This window comes from Caloenas nicobarica, chromosome 3 (assembly GCF_036013445.1).
Source record: "Caloenas nicobarica isolate bCalNic1 chromosome 3, bCalNic1.hap1, whole genome shotgun sequence".
NCBI classification, from domain to species: domain Eukaryota; kingdom Metazoa; phylum Chordata; class Aves; order Columbiformes; family Columbidae; genus Caloenas; species Caloenas nicobarica.
The window spans coordinates 48,373,605-48,395,055 of record NC_088247.1 but is presented as its reverse complement, the minus strand read 5'-3'; the positions used below and the strand labels follow the sequence as shown (position 1 = coordinate 48,395,055).

The window sequence follows — 21,451 nt, the reverse complement described above, 5'->3', positions numbered from 1 at the left end:
AGGTGTTCTGCATTACTGACCTCCATTTCAGTGTTACATTGCTGTGATACTATGCGATATAGTATCACTTCTAGCATGACCATGACTTGTCTTAAATGGCTAAGAAATTTAATTTACAACACACTGACATGTCAGAATTCTGTTGGTGCGATGGGCATCTGCTGAGATGTGCGCTTCCTTCAGCCCTGTGCTCTCAGTAGCCAGAACCCCCTGAGCACTTTGGAGGTGCTGGCAGAGGTCAGGCTGAACACCCCTCACCACATTTTTGTCTCAGCTGCCGCTGGTTTGTCCACGCTCTCAGTTTCCAGGCTGGGTTGGAGGGAGCAGGCTGGCAGAACAGCCCAGGGGAGCTGGTGGCACAGGCCGGCCAGGACCGCAGCACCAACAAGCCACCAAGCAGCTGCTTCTGCTGCCCCCTCCTCTGAGGTCCACCAGCTTCGAGTGTGCCACAGCATGTATGCGGTGATGGCAGCTCTCATGGCAAGGACATGCCTGGCCCTGGGTATGGAGCAGCTGCTCGTCCTCCTCCTTCTCTGCTCTTTACCCTTCGCAAGGAGGAGGTGGGTGCTGGGGCTTTCTCGGTGCTGTCTGCTGTGTGGAGGGACAATGGCGGTCTTGCTGGGAGGCAGGACGCTGGGCTGTGGGGGAGGATGCACGCTCTGTCAGAAGGCCCCAAACCTCCCACACTTTCCTGCCTGAAGGGGAAGTTGGGGTTTGAAGTTGCTTGTCGAATGTAGAGCATTCCACCCACAGGGACAAGATGGAGGGAGCCCGGCCCTGATGCTGGGTTGTTACATATCTGGTCCGCAAGGAATTGCCAGGTCTTTCTGAGACCATAAAGACCAGTTGAAGAAACATGTGACTGTTGTGGTTGCATCTTTGTGAGAGGTGTGAAATTTCAACGCGAGTCAGTCTGGCCTCGATACAAACCATATGGTGCAAAATAGAAACCTCAGCTGATTCAATAGCTGAGGGCCAGAGAGGGGAGAGAAGTCATCTCCTGTGTGGCTTAACCACATGAGGCTGTGGCTGGCACATAACCTGCTAACGGGACACTGAGCATGCTAACGGCAACAGAGAGTTGGGAAGTGAGTGTGGACGTCAGAAAAACAATTCTGTCTGGTAAAGAAATGCATTGGTCACCTGCATTAATGAGAGATCATTTGAAGGGCTTCAGAATTAATACTTTAATCTTGCGTTGTTTTTAAAGCAACTTTTGAAGACTGAAGAGAACAGCTGGTCCCTGGCAGAGCTGATCCACGCGGTCGTTCTCCTCACACACTACCATTCCCTTGCTTCCTTCACCTTTGGTTGTGGGATCAGCCCGGAGATCGACTGCGAAGGGGGTCACACCTTCAGGTCCCCTTCCGTCAGTAACTATTGCATCTGCGATATCACAAATGGTTACCACGGGGTGGATGACATTCATGCCAGCCCAACTGGAAGTATTCCAGTAAGTATCAGTCTGAACAGTCTCTGATAGTTGTTTCTTGGTAAACTTAACACATGGAGGGTGCCCAGGTCTTCATTCAGTGGGAGTGGGATTGATTAGCCTAACCCAGATGAGGGCTGAGCAGTTGAAAAGATACATTTAGGAGAAGCTGAAATGACACTGATAAACTGGGAGAAGCTACCAAAGGGAGAGATGATACAGTCTCTCAGTCGTCTATTTTTTTTGGTCTCTTGTCATTCATGTAGGCAAACTGAAATGACTCCTGGCTTCTGGGATTTCATGATACGTGTCCTGAGCAGCAGTGGCCAGGAATGCTTTTTTTCATGGGTCCAGGGGAAAGTCCGCTCTTCCTTTGATTCCAGTCTTTGACTTTGTTGCCTTGAATTGTTTGTGATACAGAACACCACAGATCATTCACAATTTTCTGACTCCATTTCTAAAACAGTATTTCCTGCCTGCAGCACTTACGCTCACTGATCTGTACTTGCTTCCACTTAGTGAAAAGCATGACGTGAACTAAGCATTGCTTTAAGAACAGTGAAAACAAGATATTTTCAGTGCAAGTTCCTTGCCTGTGAGACTTTACTGCAGTGGTGTGGGTGGCGTTTGAATTTTGTCTGATGGAGCTTGCTGGTTCTCTGAAGGAGCAAACCAACTGCAAAAGGCAGAGAGGAAAGGGGCAGAACTGTATAAATGGAAGATAACTTTGTTTTGCTTTGTGGTGATGGATTTTTACAAGGCCAGGTATTGAATTAATCGTGCGTTGTGGCGTTAAAGCAGCTCTTTATCTTGCACTAGCTTTCCTTTGAGGCTTCATTAAATCTGCATTTACACTCACTCTTCCTTTCTCCTTCAACGTGTTTCTTCTCTGTGAGCAGAGAAGGGGAAAAATACAGTTGGGTAGTAAATTGTGGTTACTTCCTCTATCAGAATTTCTGTTACAGCTCCTTGGCTTTTAGTTGTTTAAATGTTCAGATTAAGTAACAGAAATTATTTTAATTTTACTGTCAGAACCACTTGTTCCAAAAAGCTGTGATTCTTAAAATATGCTAAAAATTCCAGGGATCTAATTGAAAAAAGACGATGACTAAATGTGTGCTGTTGGGTCAGTACAGATTTCGTTCAAGAACTGTTTTCGTCAAAAAATCAGTATTTAAAGATGTAAATGAAGAACATAGTTTGCATTTAATTTTTCTGGTTTGATAGTTTATGCCATCGTCAGCTCTTGTTACATGGAAATTAAATGTTTTTCTCTCCTTTTCAAGTCTACAGAGTCTGTCTGTGAAGTTGAAGCTCTTATGGAGAAAATGAAGCAGCTACAGGAGTGTCGAGATGAAGAGGAAGCCAGCCAAGAAGAGATGGCTACACGTTTTGAAAGAGAGAAGAGAGAAAGCATGTTCGTGTGTTCTTCAGGTAGAAAAGATGTGTTAATATATTTATTTAGACTTTTCTAAATAACTTGAAGAGATACTTACTACAGCAAAAGGGGAAAAAAAAGCATTATTAGATGTCTCAAAAACATTATCAGTTCTTTGAAGGGATCAAGATCAGGGGTGCCTTGTTTTCTTCCAGGAACACTTTTAAAAGCAAAGTAGTGCCATGATTTGTGGCTTCTCTCAAACATACCATAATACCTACTGACTAATATGATGTTTAATAAAAATGTCCAACAGAAATGGAATCTCCCTCTAGAGAGATTTAAAAGTTTCACAGGAGATTTAAGCATCTCGCAAGATGATGTGAAGTCCTGAACACACTTAGCTATTTAAATGTACGAAACATTACTTTTCAGATGACTGAGAGATAATACTTCATCTGTTACAAGCTTAGGGTTGTGGTGGGCTCTTCAACGGGAGTTTTCCTCTAAAACTTGGCATGGAAGTCTTAGAGGTCTCTTCTTTTTTAATAAGCTCTCTGTTCCAAAACAGATTTTCCCTTGATGCTTTTACAGACCCTTGAGTTAGGAGCAAAGTGTCCCCTAGACTTAGGGGATAGGGAGTGATAGACAGAAGAAAGGAGGAAAAGATCTTTGTCTGTAAGAGAGAATCTGAATGTTTTTCATGGTGTTTCCTCTAAAAACCATAGTTGGAGTCACACTGAGCTGTACCAAAGAGACTTAATACAGGTGGTCTAGTGAACCTGTGCATTTATTTAAAAAGCACAGAGACTCCCGTTCTTCTGTAGGAGTTCCACTAGCTCGCTTCCAGTTTGTTCTTACTGAAATTGTGTGAAATTCTGTTTGAAATTAACAGAAGATGAAGAATCAGCACCAGCAAGAGATGTGTCTCGTCACTTTGAGGATACCAGCTATGGTTACAAAGACTTCTCCAGACACGGAATGCACGTGCCCACCTTTCGTGTTCAGGTAACAAGGACGGGGCTGTCAGGAGGTTTAGTTTAGTGCCCAATCTGTTTGTTGTGCCAAATACCAAACCTGGAGATGACTGTGCTGTAACTGACTGCCCCATGGATGAAGAGGCTTAAAGCAAGGAAATGAACAACCCCCCTGCCCCGCCCCAGATTATCTGCCCTGAGATAAATGACATTAAAGCACTAGGCCTTCACAAGTTCTTTTCTGAAATGCTCCATTCTGCATTTTTACTTGTTCTAAGGATTATTCTTGGGAAGACCACGGCTATTCCTTGGTTAATCGTCTTTACCCAGATGTGGGACAACTACTTGATGAGAAGTTTCATATTGCTTATAATCTGACTTACAACACGATGGCCATGCACAAAGATGTGGATACCTCAATGCTGAGACGAGCAATTTGGAACTATATTCATTGTATGTTTGGAATAAGGTCAGTTTTACTACTTTTGTCCTATATACGTTAGACTTGTTAGCATTGGCTTTTTTTTTTTTTTTTTAGGTTATCAAATTGAAGCAAAGCTATACATTAAGCAAGCATACATGTATTTTCAAACATATTTTTATTTACGGGAAAGGGCCTGTGCTGGTACAACTTACGCAATAACTTATTTTGCTATAGGAACTTATGAACAATGCAAGTGAAAGAACTAGTTGTTGAAAATGAAAGTGTGTTTTTCTTTCAATTCCGAACAGATACGATGATTATGACTATGGTGAAATTAATCAGTTGTTGGACCGCAGCTTTAAAGTCTATATCAAGACTGTGGTTTGCACTCCTGAAAAGACCACAAAACGAATGTATGATAGCTTCTGGAGGCAGTTTGAACACTCTGAGAAGGTATGGTTTGCATGTGTGCTGAGGGACATGGGCAGTAGATGCATTTGCCATGCTAACAGCCACGGCTACCCAGCCAGCAATTCAGCTTTAGCTGATGTTACTGGCATTCTTCAGCAAATCCCTTAGGAGGTGTAGTACTTCCCAGGCTGAAATAATTTTTCTTTTCCTACAGCATGTTTGCTAGCTAACAGACTGTGCAAGCTCTGAAGCGTACGGGGATGTTAGAGGTGTAAATGGCGCAGCGTCCCAGCCACTGCAGCTTTTTCCTTTGCTGTTGGTCGGTGCTGCCTGTGGCCCAGAGAGGCGGGGAAGCGATGCCAGATCCATCTCTTGGCCTCAGGCCCAGAGCAGCTTGTGTGCTGGCCCAAAGTCTTTGCAGTCCTACCGGCATTTTGAGTGTGAATGGCCCCAAAGCAGTTACTTCGTGTTAAAGCCTAAAGTTCTGCTGCTGGGTTACAGTCTGAATCGCACCTCCTGGTAATATTGCTTGCTATTAACCCTTGGATGTCTACTCCATCAGGTTAACATCCTCCAGTTTTTCTCTGGAAAAATATTTCTAAGCCCCACTTAAAATGAATGCTGATACAGTGCTGAAACATAAGTGCGCATCAATCAGTGTTCATACCATCAGAGACTATTTCTTACTGAACTCCTTGTGCAAATAGTTTAGAGGTACCCAGTTGTAATAGGGGTGCTATAACTACAATGATTTAAGGTTGTTCAAGTAAAATAGTACATGTTTGATTTGGTTAGACTAACAGAGATGAGATTTTCAAGCACACAAACCCTTTGTAGTCCAAAACTTTGCACTCAATGACACGTACAATCCTTGGATTTTGATAGCTATGAAGATGCAATCGCCATCCATCCTCATGGAAATCATGAGGATGAAACCAAACACGGCCATTGCAAACCAGAATAAACTTGCAGCCAACCTGCTGTGAGACGATACTTTTCACACCCCCTTTTCCCCCCCGCCCAGTTTCTGATCTCATTCTCAAAGACATACAGGAAAGACATTGAGGAGATGAGCCGGGGAACAAAACTTCTTAGCTATGGCAGCTACTAAACACCTCTGTCTTAGTAAAGATAATAGTTTTAATAGCATGTTAGAATTATTCTTGTGCTTCACCTCAGCTAAGCGCTCCATGTTGTTCAGGTGGTAATTACCTCTGTGTTTCTCTCTGTCCCACAGGGGCACACGACCTTCTCACCTCTTCCTTTGCTAACAACCCCCTCTGCTCCACAGGTACCAACCACCCTTTTGCCTTTAACTAATAGATTAACTCAAGCTAAATTTGAACTATTATTTTCAAGCTGCCAAATTTCACAGTCTGCTGCCGAAGGAGGGCTTGTGTGCTCGAGAGCTTGTCTGGTTTTTTTCCAGCTAAACCAGTTCGTCTACTAAAGGATGGCTGCCTCTTCCTGTGAACCTGCTCAGGTGTGCCCGTGAGCCGCTGCGGTGCTGGGCTGCGGCACTACGGGTTCAGCCTGCGCCCCCCGCAAGCTTTACCCATAGAGCTTGGTGTCTGGGTAGCTGAAATGCGAAGTGCTCCTTCATCGCTATTGCAAACTAATACCAAAACCACAGCCCCCCCAAACTGCCTTTCGCTGGAGCACATCATTGCGAGCACACCGTTAAAGCCTAGCTTCTTTTCTTTTCCCAAGGTCCATGTAAATTTGCTTCTGGTAGAAGCTCGGATGCAAGCCGAACTACTTTATGCTCTGAGAGCTATTACTCGCTATATGACCTGATGTCTCCGGCCGTCTGTCGACCTCGGAATGTTCTGCAGCTGCAGTATGGCAGAGGAAGATGCGAAGCCTCAGGACCAACGGTAGCTCTAAGTTAAGATGCCCATTGTGCCATAACTCCCTTAGTTTCAGCTATTTCCGTGTTTGGAATATCCCTGCTGCCACTCGGCAGTGAGCGCTTGGCAGTCGAAAAGGCTGGGTTGTGCAGAAGTGCTGCCTGCTCATGGTATTTTGGCTTTAGACAGCACGGGACACTCTATGAACTTGTGGCAATATAGCAAATGATAGATATATAGATCTTGTGTTAAGGCAAATACTACGGGAGCTGGAGCGTGACCAGAAGTGGGACTTGATGACATTTGCTTTCCCTACGAGAATAATTTTAGAAAATCTTGTTGCTGCTATTTGTGCTGGTGGAGTGAACAGACACGGGCTGTTCCAGTTAAGCTAAAAGTGAAAGTGAGCACTGCTATTGTCTGAGCCTTTATTGTGTGTGGTTTCAAAAAATGCCTTGTTATTTAGATTTCTTCTTTTAATCAGGACTAAACCTCTTCTGTCCACACGGATAATTTGAAAGATAGCAGTAAATCTTCTCAAATAGTTTAGCCTTAAAATGCTACAGGACATTTGTTCAGCATTATTGAGTGAGCTCCGAAGTGCAATGGTCTTCCTATGGAAAGAAGGGGCCTTGGGTCCTCAGAGCTTTTTAGAGATCTGACGGTGTGACTTGTCGAGTAGCTTTTTGTCCTGGTTTTCAAGGATGACCCGACACCTGTTCAGGAGCCAGGACAAGGTGTGGGAATGTTGTTCTAGACTGCCAAACAGTCCTACTGTACGCCATGCCCAACGCTGGTCTTACTGAGTTTTGCAGTTGCTTAAATAACTAGGCTAAAAAACATCTATTTTTAGTAAATCAAAACATGATTAAAATGCTGACGTTTAATATACGGTGGTTTTGGAGAACACATGAATACTTTTGTATGAGTGTGAATTGCTTTCTAAATTTGTCAGTATTACTGGTATTTTTTAAATAAAGGTAACAACTTTTTCTCTTGGCGTTTTTCTGTGGTTTAACTTCACATTTCTGTTCTTACTGGTTTACTTACTGGTTAAAAGACCATTTAAAAATATTTGAAATGGTAACTGAGCAAATGTATTCAAATGACAAACCATGACTTTTTCAACTGAGTCTAAAATGATGAGAGAAAACAAAGTTTGTAAAATAGATTTAGATCTTCACTAAAACCATAGTTGGAACTCCTCTCATATGCTCCTGTTTTCATCCTTCCCACAGCCCTCCAGCCCCTCTTCAGGTAGACTCTGGCATACTGGGTTTTCTCTTTCCTCACAGGTAACGGGTGTGATACAATTGGAGATTCTAAATGTATGTTTATATCATCACTTTTTTTCAGTAAGTAGCTCTAAATGTTATTGTGAGAGTTAAACTGATTTTAAAAATCCTTATTCCAATTAGGCTGCTGATTTTCTTAGGCTAGTGCCAAAAGGGGATCAGAAGGAGGGTCAGGTCTGTGCAGTCAGACTGAGGAATGGATGGAAAGAGGCACCAGGGAGTGGGTGGGGGATGCGCTACAAGGGGGTGACAGGCTCTTTTGGACACACTCCTACACCTGGCTGTAACGGGTTATAGTGCACTCAAGTGTCAAAACTCCCACCTGCTTAAAGGAAGTAGGAGCCTTATTTGTAAGGCAGGAAATGATTTTTCCAAGCCCATAGGTAGAATGAAATTAAGACTTCTGTCCCCTGGCCTGGGTCTCAGCCCCAACTGGTTTCCCTTACTAGACTTTGAGAACAGTTCTAAGTTTACAGTCCAAGAAGTTAAAATATCTAAAAAGATCTAAGGGAGAAAGAGTAATAAACTGTCAAAATTGTGACTAACAGGAAGCAGCTGCTGTTTCCTCTCCAAAAACAGAGCAAAACCTTCCTGTCTAAGGGCATATCATAAAGCCAAGCTGTGCCTAAGGCCACAGAGAAAGTGTCTTTCCAGTCTGTAAATGGCGTTTCTGCAGCACCTGATTCTGCTGCTGCTTTTTTTGGGGGGGGGGAGGGGGTCAAAAGTAGACATGAAATTTTCCAAGAAACCTAAACTGGCCATTTCCATCCTCTGCTTTCCAGACACATGCAGGTACCTGCAGGCACTCTCCCTTGTCAAGCAGTAAACGCTGTAGCGTGTGTGTCTGTGTGTGTCAGTGGCTTCATACTGTCACATTTTCAAACAGCACACTAAGCATAACACACAGACAATCCTGACTACACAGAAGGAGACTTAATTTGGACAAAGATCTTGAACATTTTGGGGGATTTTCCGTTAAAAATGCTGAGGAGTTTGTGTTCTTAGGTAGAAGAGAACAAGCAGAACAGGCTGTTAAGCACAGCAGCAACTGTAGATGGTGGTGGGGTGAGCCTTTAAGGTTTGTGGCGAAAACCCCCAAATGGTAGACACAGCCATAAGAGTACATCAGAAATTCAGCATTTTTGGGGATTGTTTTTGTTACCCACAAGTTTTCTTCAGGGAAAGACACGGGCCTGCGCAGCTCCACAGGAGCCACTGCTGGGTGCTGCTGTTGGGTGCCCTGGGGCTCTCTGCTCTGCCCTGCAGCAGTCGCAGGCCACACCAAGCATGAGCTCGCTCACAGCACCTGCCCCCGCTCTGCTCTCTGCTACGGGATTCCCAAATTTGCCTTGTGCCTTAAGACACGCTACACAGCGCTCCAGGCCCTTGCCTACAGTTTGATCGGCAATGACGTGCATAACTAGCGTTTTCTTTGAACAAATCTTAATTGCCTATGTATCCACCTGGGCTTGATGAAAACATCAGTTTCAGGCTGCCTTCTGACAGATACTCAAGCGCCTGTCAATTCTGATCAGACCTGCTGACAGGACTTGGCCATGAGGCCTTTTCCACTGCATCCCCACCCCGTGTTACACAGCCTGCTCTTTGCTGCCTTTCGCCTTGATGCCACTGCCAAGAACAAACACCTCAAGCTCTCTCCCCACAGGGGAGTACTTACCCATCAGCCTTTCTTTAATGCCTCCCGAAAGCAAATCCAAGATTTTTTCAAAGACACAAGTGGGGCATTGAAGCCATTTATCTTCTCAACTTCAGCGAAAATGTAAATGGCAAAAGGAGGAATGATAATTGAGATGTTTCTGAGCTCAGCAGAGCTGCTGTTGGAGCCAAACCTTATGGAACCGCTGAGCGCCTCTCTCCTGTGGATTGCAGCAGAGGAGGCTGCCACAGGCACTGCTCCCTAAGCGATTCACTGCGGGGCCGAGCCTTGCTGGTCACAAGAAATATTCAAGCTGCTGGGACAAAAAGAGCATTGCACATTTCATTACCTTCACTGAAGTTTCCTCCTCACCACTCCCAAAACCTGGACCATGAGATCTCCTCTCCCCTGTCCCATCAACAATAAAGTAGTCCCCAAGAATGTAGAAGCAGGGACCTAGGCTAGGTGCCCCCCGACGCACCCAGCGCAGTGCGAGGCTGCTGACCCTCGGGATCAGCCCCCGGCAGCCCCTGCACAGCAGGTTAGTCACCTGAGGTCAGAAAAGAGACAAATGGGTCAGGTCTGCAAAGCTTTTTGCAGTCAATTGCGTTGTTGATGCTTGAGGCCAGTGATGCACATGCTGAGCTAATCCACGGGCTACAAGCAAGGACTTCTATGTACTGGAAGGATGAAAACTGAGCATTAAACAAGGCAGCAGCAGTCAGAAGGAAGGTGAAGGATGTACAACCTTTTTTTTTTTGCCTCGTGGATGGAGACACGAGCCCAGGGGAGACAACTGGCCAAGGCGGTCTGAGAAGTAAAGGCACACAGGTGGCTCCTGGGAATGTGGGAACAACTGAAACAAGAACATACCCAGCCATCTAAAATCTTCTCTTACATCAGGGATATGGGTGTTTTGCCTTAAGATGTGAAGTCCCAAATCAGAAAAGCCTCTTACTGGCACAGCTGTACCTACATCCCACAAGGACAAAGGGAGGAGCTGGGATACTCTGGCCACACAGCATCAGGTGAAGAAAGGGGACCTCGAAAGGAAAGGGGAGCAACTCTCCCCCAACCATTGACCGCATTCAATCACATTTGGGTTAGTCTGTCAGAGAATTTCATATAAAGTGAAAGTATCAAAGTCTATAGGTGAGATGTGGCTCCTGTCATGCAACATTCTTTCATAGTGCACAGCGTTTTTCATACCACAGAGGTCCAGCTACTCAGTGGTAAACTATCTTTTAAAAAATACAAGTTCAGCAAATAGTTTTTGTTTCATTTTCCTAGCCAAGCAACTATGCAATTAATAGACAAATCACATTGAACAGCTGCTTGATCAGCTCAAATATATTGTAAAAAGTAATTACACATGCAAAAATTTCATATAAGCTTCTCAAAATACAGTATCTAGTATATAAATACCAGGCTTTACTGACTTTTTAAAAATTAGCTTCCCATGCTCTCCAGCGTGCTTACCAATGGCAACGTACAGGTATATTAGAAATATAAAACTGTACAATCTACACCACAAAAAAAAAAGACTGATTAAAATGGAGGAATAGTCACAGTGGGAAGGAGTGATGGCTTTGAATTCTATGAAGAAGTTTTTCTGCCACAGGTTTGAACTCTCTTTCCCAATATAGTTTGTGGTAGTCCCTTAAGTCTCTGTCGAGGCTGTAATCCAGCACTAGCTCTTCATCTGTAATAAAGGAAAATATCATCATCAGTTCTGAATAAAAATATACCCAACCATGTATTTTATGACCACAGCACATACAACTTAACAGTTGTGTGTGTTGATGGCTTAAAAACCACCCTGTGTTTAAGACAAACTCTTAAGTGTCACTGTCTGAGGGACTTTGATGTAATTGAAAATAAAGGATGTTAAGGTTAATAAAACGGTAAAAAGGGTATTGCAGGTTCTTTCATTCTCACACCTCACAGGTGCAGCTAAACTGTACCTCCAAGATCAAGCATGTATTGTGACTGTCTGCCTGGAAACTAGTTGGGTTTTAATAATACCCACAGCAATTTTGCCAGTGTAAGTCATCAATTCATCTAACTACAACTATGTTTTTCCTGTCACAAATTGCTCTGCTAATCTGGTTCACGAAGATTCTTTCAAACTATACTATCATACTTAAAGTCCTTGAACCACATTAGTAACTCTATTACTGATGCCCTCCCTCACAAACTTCATAAATAAAATAACAGGGTACTCTTAATAGAGGCAAGCAATGCTAGGAATGAAAGGAAGTCGTCACTCGTTATTCCCCCTCCATTTTGCCTGGTGGCAACAAAACCTTTAGAGAAAAAAGAAATCAGTCTGCAAACAGAAGCTTGCTCCTGAATCGGGAAGCTACAAACACAACTGATAATGCCGAACAAATGTTTTCATACGGTTTAAGAAGAGGATATTTGACAGCCTTTAGGCCATAAATGGACCTAAAATGAGGATACAATCCTGCACCCAATGGGCAGTGTGACTTAGCTTTGTCCTAGATTACAGAAGAGCACCAGATTCACAATCTGTTAAATAAATCAAGCTCTGTGTAAGAGATCTTACTGCACATTCACAGCAGGAAAAAGACAACTTGGAGCTGAAGAGAAACCACATTTTGAGTCAAACTTTGCGTAGGAAAGAGACACTCAAACAGTGACTATTGCCATTTAAAGGAGTGTCAAGCTGCCCATGCAGAGCACACGGCCTGAGCTGCAGCAGCGAGAAAGGAAGAGATGAGGTTACTCGTGCATGGAGATGGGCTCCATTTCATAGAAAGCGGCCAGTAATGGCAAACAGTACTGGACTTCTATGCCACTACACTGTTTCTAGACTACCAAAATCAAAGACATGCTGAGGTAGAACTCAAAAGAGGTTCTGCATAAAGAGAAGATGCCATTTAGGGGCTTTCTGTAATAAAATAAAGAGGAAAAAAAACCCCATTCTTTCAAGAAGGAAGACATGCCGTATCTCTGCAGGAAGAAACCCTGTAATCAGAGAAAATCCAGCCTCAGACATCAGATCTACATTTGATGGTATCATAGGATAATTGAAGTTGGACAGGACATCTGGAGCAGAGTCACCGTCCATTAGGTTGCTCTGGTCCATGTACTGTTGAGTACCGAACATCTCCAAGGATGGAGATTCCATGGCCTTTCTGGGCAGCCTGTTCCAGTGCTTGACCCCTGCCATGGTGGAAACTTCTTTTCCTAACATTTAATTGGAATTTTTCTTATTGCAACTTGTGCTCTTGTCCTATCTATGGCAGAGTAGCCCAACACATGTAAAATGAATCTCAGCAGCAGAGAAAATAGAGACCCTGACGAGGAAGATAAGGTGTTGTGGTTTTTGGTTTCAGGGAGAATTGCTTTGCCTACTCCTGAAATGATTCTTCTACCCAAATTAACTATCTCCTAACACAGAGCAAGAGACATTTCTCCCTTTTATTGTGCTCTCCAGAAGTTGATTGAATGTTTATGGAATCACTGAGGTCAAGAATTCCAGCCTACAAGCGCAAGGGCCAGAACCAGTTCAAAAGCTCAAGTGTTGAACCAAAGCGGTAAATTTCCCAAAGCTCAATGTGAGTAACGCCAGGGATCAGCAAGGATCAGTGTCCCACACGCAAGCTGTGCATCCTCAGATAATTTAATTTTCCCACGGCCCTCCTCAAAACTAGCAAAATTGGATACTGGCCAAACAGCGTATGAACTGGCTGCAAGCCCAGGAACACGACAAGCACACTGGCTCTGTGTGATACAGGGGAAGCTGAAAACGAGACTGTGGACTCTGGTCTGCAAAGGCTCCCCGTCCCTGGAACACCAGCAAGATGGAGCCAGGAGCCGTGGAAGCTCGTACCACACCATGTGAGAGTTCACGTGTACTGAGATTCCAAAGAAACCCTCCTCTAATTGATGGTGGAGGTAAAGGTGAGCAGAAGAAAAGTCTGGAAGAAGAGAGAGAGAAAGGAGGTTTCACTGAATGACCAAACAGAAGAATGTTCTGGAGACAGAACAGCCTGGAAACAGCAGCCTGCAGCAGCTCTGAGCCAGTGAAGTGACAAGGAACTCAAGAGCAGCTGAGAGAAGGCAAATGACAGTGCCCCTGGAAAGCAGTGCCACCGCATCTCAGGCTGCTGGCATCAGGTAGGGAAAAAAGAAAAACAGCACCTTTTGTCCAGCCTTTCTCAGGCCCAACATCTTTTCAGGCCATTTCCACTCCCTTTTGGCTACCTCATCTCTTTTGTCATCTCGTGCCAGGTAGGGGAAAGAAAAATAGAGGGGAGGAGGCCAAGCACAGCAGGTGAAGTCAAGCGTCTGCTGTGCCATCTCCGCGTTTTCCGCTTCCTGAGGGCGTGCTGGTGGTTAAATACAGTCCAGCGACTGCCAGCAGTTGCCTCCTGCTTCCTGAATGATAGAATCGGAGCGATGAGGGTTCAAGGCTGTTACTGGATACAATGGGAGGAGGAAGACGTAGGACAATATTAACCAGTTGCTATTACTAAAATTTGTTGGCTCTTAACACACAGAGGAACCAGAGCCGATGAATAAGATGCGCTTTTTTTACAGCTACTTTTCTGACTACAACGTGAAGAAAGACTAGCCTTCTGATTTCATTCTGACCTATTTTTAATTAATTGTCATTACAGTTGCATTACAATTGCAATTGTACCTGCAATCGTACATGAACTTCCAGGTGACGAAAGCTGTACTAGTTAATCAGAGTTCCAATTACTACCCAGCCTGGACTCTGCAGTCAAATTAATTGCTGGAATGAACAGTGCTAAATGCAGAGGAAAAAGTAAGTAAGAATTTTCCAAAACAAAGACATATATTCCTCGTTGCATGCCAGAGAATTCAAGCGTGATGGTGGCTGTAAAGTTTGCAGTTCTGTTGCAGAATGTTAAAAAGGGCACTAATGATCTTGAAACACCGAGTATTTTCAGATAAATAGATGGAATTACTGCTCACATTAAAACATGCTCTATCATAGCAAAGAATGTAATGCCAAGGAATGATTACAACAGTGAATAACAGTAATTGTGCTGTAACTGGAAAAAAAATCCTCACAAATCCACCCACTTTTCTGATTGTCTAAAAACAAAAGGGACCACAGGGATCTCACTTTCTATCTGGGTCTGACTAACATGCAGCCTTCTGCACACCAAGCGTACATCTTTAGTAAATTTCTGATTAAAACCAAATCAAAATTGGTTAAGGTTTTATTTGATCTCATTTACATTTTAAAGACCTTTTTAAAAGATAATTGCAGATGACCTACCCGAAATAAAATCATAACCAAAGCAGTGCTCATAAAATAAAGGAGGAAAATGACATATAGTGAGAATAGGACTATGACATAGCAATTAAACTCCATAAATTTGAAGCAAACTTAAGCGTGCAGATGAAAAGATCCAACTGGGTAAGTGAATCAGGGTCTGAACTTTCCCCTGTAGGCACCTCCCAGGCTGTGTTTGTGAAGGAGTACACCCTCCCTAGCTTTAGGGAGCAGATGAGAAATGGTCAGGATGTTGTCCCTGCCCACAAGGAGGTCACGATGAGGGGAAAAGCCACATTCCGCAGGGTGCCCAGTGTGTGCTGTGCAGTGACCGGGAGCGTCACGGCAGAGCCCCCGCTTCTGTCAGTACCTGCAAGGACCTTTGAGCCAGAAGGACCACCCAACTAACACTGCTTTCATTTTGCTCCTTCAACTTATTTCTTTTATTAAGGAAAAGAGATCAAGATCATGGATCTCACCTAAGAGCGATGTGAGCAGCATCAGCAACGCGTCAGTGTCTTCTCCAAAGCATGAGGCCGCACTTGTGATGTTTTCACTGTAGTTCCACAGAGTTTTGCATATCAAACAAGCCAGCTGCCAGTCTGTTGGCCCAAAGTCTTCTAAACAGTCAACCAACCTGCCAGTATCAAACAAAAACAGTGTTTTGCTCCATGTAGTTTTCTCCTGAGCTCTTCAAAAGCTGGTGGTCTAGAAAAGTATGCAGACTCCGTGGAAGTTTGCAGGAAAATTCTGTTTTAATAAACTGAAGACGATACTTTCTTCCTCAGTAACTTCTCCCTTTTCATTTAGTCTAGTTCCCTAAGGATGTGACCATGCCGTTTGGCTACACGTGTGTGTATGCCCACCTGCATCTGTCCATCCTCTGAAACTCTTTAACCCAACTGACCAATTTCAGTCACATCCATCACAAATGTAACCATCTCAAAGACACTACAATTCCATCAAATTTCATGACAACTTGTGACTGTCCCAAGTCTGTGCCTACTACTAGAGCAGAGATTGAAGTGCGAGCCAAACCTTATCGGGCACCAAGAATTCATCTAGAAAAGATGGTATGAATGCACAAAAAACCTCAGTCAGAATATCCAGCTTATCACACACCAGAGGATCTGACCAGAAGACAAAACCAAAGGAATTCTCTACTTCCATGACTCACAGAATTACCTTTTACATTCTGTGAAGTCTATTTTGCAGATCTCGCCTCTTCTTGTATTTCCCCAGCCTGCACTCGCAATGGGCTCCTCCCAGAAATGCCAGTTTTGTTAAGGACCATCACGTTCTTGACATTTCTCCAAGTCTCGCTTCCTTACAGATACCAAATGCAGGCTAGATTGTAAGCAGGACTCTGAAATTAAGCTATAAGTTTTCTGCCTGCACCAGCTTACGTGCAGTAGCTACCCAGAGTTCCCATTATCAGACAGCAGCGTTCACAAGTCCCGGGGCACAAAAATAAATGTTGTTTTTCACCTGCTGTCCCTAGTGACTTCTCTAATAGTAACTCTTCACTGCTGTTCTCTTCCCCAACCCTACAACCTCCTCTTCTCTTTCCCTCACTTCACTGTGAGATTTATAATTTGGTGATTACTATGATACTCAGGATAACTATATTACTCGGTTACAGCTGAAAATAGTGATAATTCAAAAGCGACCAAAAAGAGGTTTGCGTTTTTCCTCTTCTCTAAAGGCAATCATTGTGGAAGACCAGGAGGCATCTAATGAAAAGCCAAAGGAACTTGCCCTAATTTTTTTAAGTTTAACTCTCTGATGAGACTAAATCCATGTTTTATCAGGGCCACTATATATTGGTACAACACTCTCATTTCCGAAAATCCACAGAGCTGGTTTGGAACAGTCAGGATGACCTCCTTAACAATCACTTCCAAATTCTCAAGATTTATTCCATACTGTTACTGTTTTTTCTTCCTTCTTCACAAATTTTCAGACATAGAAAATTCTATATTCCACAGAATGTTATATATTCTATATAACAGAAATTCTACATAATAGAAGTTTCTCACATTTCTTATTCAATTAGTGTGTAACGTATTTTCATTCTTTTTCAGCTTTGTATTTTGTAAGCTAACTAGAACATGGGAAGGAAGGATGAGCAGACTATGCATCGTTCACATTGTATAAAGAAGTAATTATATGATATATGAGCAAGAAAGCATTTCAAAGTTAGGCATATTGTTTCATAAATGTGGGTTGTATCAACTGCTTTACAAGCACGATCTTTCATGTTGCTCCAATTAAGCTGGATCCACTATTATCTGAACATCAAAGCCACAAGTGTTGCATCCACACTAGTTCTTCAAGATCTAAAACCACTTACAATACAAGTGTCTTAAACTTGAACTCTCGGAGAGAGGGGACTCAGGAGCTATTATCTGCTGGGCACGGCTACATCAGATACTTCTCCTTGCAGTACTAAGTAGTTACAAAGAATTGCAAGAGACCATGTGGGTATCATGGTTCCTGAAGTAATCTTCGCACTTATAATACAACAGATACACATTAATGGTGCCTATTAACTGTAGCCCACATAGGATCCATTTAAGTCAAGCATAAGCAGCTACTGCAAAGACATGCTTTAGTCGCTTTGTTGTGTGGTGCTCTCCTCTGCTGTACACATCAGGAGGATCTCTGAGAATTTATTCTATGGTTTTTGGCTCTGCAGCAGGCTAAACCACTCTAATGCTTTTGCAAAAAAAAGGCTCTTTCTTGAAGAACATCAGATGCTGAACACCTATCAAGTATGTATCCTTAGTACTAGTTGTTGGCCCTAGTAAAAAAGAATCTGATTGAAACTTCTTGGCCAAACTACTCGAAATTGTCTTTTTCGTAAGCATAATCAGGAACTTACTTTCCAATTCCTCCTTCTTCCATCAGAAGAGCTCGTTTGTTCTCATCTACTGTGAGATTGAGCAGAACTCCACAGGCAGAAAAACAGACATCTTGGTTCTTGGCATCAAGCAAAGCAATCATGAACTTGTATACTGGATTGTAAAGAAGGAAACATTACTGGGAAGATGGACTTGTTATACAAGTGGCATTACAACATACTTATTAAACATATATACTTAGGAAGCAGTCAAATGCAGGATACCCTACCCCAAAATTTAATCTTGTAGCATATTGCTGCGACATTTGTAGAGTAGACGCATGACCCAGAGTAGCAGCTATCATAACATCATGATGAACGCCAGTTTTCTTCAAAACAACGCACACAAAATTCTAGTTATAAAAATACACCGAAGTAATGTGAAAATCCAATTGGAAGAGGTTACGTTGACCAAACTGAATTACAGCTTATTTCTTAAAAGTATCAGCCCCCTTTCAATCGCACAGTCGGCTCCTCCTGAGCTTGGCACACTGATAACACCATCTCTCCCAGGTGGAAAATTCTGTCCTTTGGTTGAGACGGCTCATCAGCACCCAGCTACTGTCAGTTCTCCCTTTGCAGAGACCATCTCCTCCAAAAGCACTGATACATCCACCCTTCAAAGAAGGGGTTGTACACTTTGGCATATCACCGCACTTTCAGCACTGACAGGTAGATACAAAAAAAATTTACAGTGCACGGGTGTTTAATTAAACTTATGACACACCTTCTGTGGATAGCAAGGAGTTGCTGTTTTTCCCAAAGTTCTTTAGACACCCAAAGCAAAAGGACTTGAGAAGACTTGTATCCTACTTCACCCAGAGGCAAATAGTAGGTCTCTTTGTTGAGGCTGTCAAACATCTTAAATGCATGTTACAAAATGCTAACAAGACGTCGAACATGTGAATCAAAAACCTGTGATTATGAACCTAAATGAGAACTTAGTTGGATTTTCATTTTATATCATATCACTACTAACCTGTAGGATTTGAAAAACTGAAAGAGTGAAGGGAAATTTCAAAATTATAATCTTTAGGAAAACCACCTTTTTTGTAGTATTTATCTTTGTGAAGGCAGCATGGCATATTTCCCCTACTCCAATATTTCCATTTTAATGAAACTGAAACAAAATGGTGTTTATAATGACTACTATTGGATTCTAACATTTGCCCAATTTGAAAAACATCAGAGAAGATTGCTTCTACCCTTTAACTGAGACAGCTTATTAACAATCTTTCTTTTTTAGAACTATGGACATTTAAAAACAGGACTCCTACAAATACAAAAGTAACTCACTCTTCTTCTGTATGATGAAGTCACAGATCTCATGATCCTGGGAAAGATTGCCAAAGACTCTGACAGCCTCCACAACTCCATCCATATTGTTGCTCATTAGCAGCTTTAAAAGCACTATTGGTTTGCAGAGAAATGAAATAAAAACAATTAGTTGTATATCACAAACACGTGCTTGGCTTTTTCTCAATAAATGTCAGAATGCAAGCAGCGACAGCCATAAATGTAATAAATGGGAATAGTTATCTAACTGACTGGTTGCAGTGAAGGGGGTGAGCAGATGGTAGAACAAGAGCTAAATTCTGTAGGGCTTTGAAGATGAGACAAAGAGCTCCAATATGGGGCTAAATGCAAAGGAACAAAGGAGAAGTTAGGAAGATAGCCTAAGCACAGTTGTGATAATGGGAGCCAGTTCTGCTATACAGTTTTGAAGCGGCTCGTGAAAATCCAGGAATACAAAGAAGAAAAATAGTTGTAATAGATAAGAGAATTTATTTAGATCCTGAACCTGATGCACTCTCTAGAGACATGTGCTGTGTACCCGGGGCTCATATTAGCGATGTTACCAAAACACTACCAAGCCTCGTACAGTCCACTGACTCTTACCTGCTGCCATTGTTTCACGGGGGCAGCGGCGATACAGCCAGGAGCAGTCCAAGGAACATCAAGAAGGATAAAGATAAGGAATTGGCTGGTCATGGTCAATGGCTCAATGTCCGAGTGGAGACCAATGACAACTGGCAATCCTCAGGGGTCGGTATTGGGACCAGCACTGTTTAACATCTTTGTCGGTGACATGGATGGTGGGACTGAGTGCACTCTCAGCAAGTTTGTGGATGACACCAACCTGAGTGGTGCGGTCAACACACTGGAGGGAAGGGATGCCATCCAGAGGGACCGTGACAGGCTTGAGAGGTGGGCCTGTGCGAACCTCATGAAGTTCAACAAGGGCAAGTGCAAGGTCCTGCACATGGGTTGGGCCAATCCCAAGCACAAATACAGGCTGGGCCAAGAATGGATTGAGAGCAGGCCTGAGGAGAAGAACTTGGGGGTGTTGGTTGATGAGAAGCTCAACACGACCCAGCACTGTGCGCTTGCAGCCCAGAAAACCAACTGTATCCTGGGCTGCATCAAAAGCAGCATGACCAGCAGGTCAAGGGAGGTGATTCTCCTCCTGTACTCCACTCCTGTGATACCCCACCTTGAGTACTGCATCTAGCTCTGCGGCCCCCAACATAAGAAGGACATGGACCTGTGGGAGCAAGTCCAGAGGAGGCCACCAAGATGATCGGAGGGCTGAAGCACCCCCCCTATGAAGACAGGCTGGGAGAGTTGGGGTTTTTCTGCCTGGAGAAGGCCTCAGGGAAACCTTTTTGGAGCCTTCTAGTACCTAAAGAGGACCTACAAGAAAGCTGGAGAGGGACTTTTTACAAGGGTATGTGGTGACAGGACAAGGGGTAATGGCTTTAAACTGAAAGAGGGTACATTTAGATGAGATATAAGGAAGAAATTCTTCCCCATGAGGGTGGTGAGGCACTGGAACAGGCTGCCCAGAGAAGCTGTGGATGCCCCATCCCTGGAAGTGTTCAAGGCCAGGTTGGATGGGGCTTTGAGCAACCTGGTCCAGTGGAAGGTGTCCCTGCCTGTGGCAGTGGGGTTGGAACTAGACAATCTTTAATGTCCCTTTCAACCCAAACCATGCTCTGATTCTGTGATTTCCTAGGTAGAGCTACCGCCGTGTAGGTTTTCAGTGCATGGCAAGAGAGCAATGTTACAGAAGTCACATTTGTCAGTCTTCTATGACTATGAAGTGAGCCACTGAAATCAGTCCATCACATAAAGGACTCAAATCAGTGAACCTTTAACCCTTCTGCCACAGAAAAGTGAGAGAAAAAAAATACAGAAAAGAGGTTGGCTTTATTCCCATTACTTCTATCTTTGAATGTTGCGGTTCTGAACATGCCTTCAACTTGCCTTAAAGAGACATCCAAAATGATTTTTTGTTTGTTTGTTTTTGGGATCCACCCTTGTATCAAACAGCAAGTATTCCTAAAATGTCTCCTGGAGGAGGAAGCCTGCTGGTCTTCTATCAAAAGGCTTTCTCTCTCCTCAGTTCAGGCAGAGGAAAGGTGATAGGACTGGTTCCACATGCTAACAATAAAAACAGGAGAGGGAGAGCAAATGGGACTGGCAGAGAAGTCATCTGTTTCCACTCTTCTCCGACTAGCAATAAGAGACTGCTGGCTTATGGGTGATAAAATGACTCGTGACAGAACAGCAGAACTGTTAACCAGAGAGAATATGAGATCTACCAGTCAGGGCACTAGGGTGACAGCCAGAATATTAGGAGAAAGTTCTTCCCCCAGAGGGTGCTGGAGCACTGGAACAGGCTCCCCAGGGAGGTGTCACGGCCCCAAGCCTGACAGTGTTCAAGAAGAGACTGGACAACACTCTCAGACACATGGCGTGAACTGTGGGGTTGTCATATGCAGGGACGCAAGTTGGACTCAATGAGCCTTGTGGGTCCATTCCAAATCAGGACATTCTATGATTC

General features: G+C 43.5%; 2 protein-coding genes across 8 annotated transcripts in view; one reads left to right on the top strand and one right to left on the bottom strand.

The window, feature by feature from the left end:
• The window catches only part of SESN1 (sestrin 1), an 80,357-nt gene extending 72,893 nt beyond the window's left edge, over window positions 1-7,464 (top strand). For 4 of the 5 annotated variants that reach the window (XM_065630871.1, XM_065630874.1, XM_065630875.1 and 1 more), the window contains 7 exons: window positions 1,211-1,453; window positions 2,719-2,866; window positions 3,706-3,818; window positions 4,066-4,256; window positions 4,520-4,664; window positions 5,860-5,913; window positions 6,333-7,464. In XM_065630871.1, coding sequence (XP_065486943.1) covers window positions 1,211-1,453; window positions 2,719-2,866; window positions 3,706-3,818; window positions 4,066-4,256; window positions 4,520-4,664; window positions 5,860-5,913; window positions 6,333-6,419 — 981 coding nt within the window. In that variant the 3' untranslated portion in view covers window positions 6,420-7,464. The remainder of the gene's footprint in view (window positions 1-1,210; window positions 1,454-2,718; window positions 2,867-3,705; window positions 3,819-4,065; window positions 4,257-4,519; window positions 4,665-5,859; window positions 5,914-6,332) is intronic. The other variant, XM_065630872.1, reaches the window with a different exon arrangement.
• Window positions 7,465-10,803: 3,339 nt separating this feature from the next.
• Window positions 10,804-21,451, bottom strand: part of ARMC2 (armadillo repeat containing 2) — a 66,392-nt gene continuing 55,744 nt past the window's right edge. For all 3 annotated transcript variants that reach the window (XM_065631312.1, XM_065631313.1, XM_065631314.1), the window contains 4 exons: window positions 18,901-19,014; window positions 17,587-17,719; window positions 15,182-15,339; window positions 10,804-11,126 (listed from right to left, as the gene is read on the bottom strand). In XM_065631312.1, the coding sequence (XP_065487384.1) occupies window positions 10,990-11,126; window positions 15,182-15,339; window positions 17,587-17,719; window positions 18,901-19,014 (542 nt within the window). In that variant the 3' untranslated portion in view covers window positions 10,804-10,989. The remainder of the gene's footprint in view (window positions 11,127-15,181; window positions 15,340-17,586; window positions 17,720-18,900; window positions 19,015-21,451) is intronic.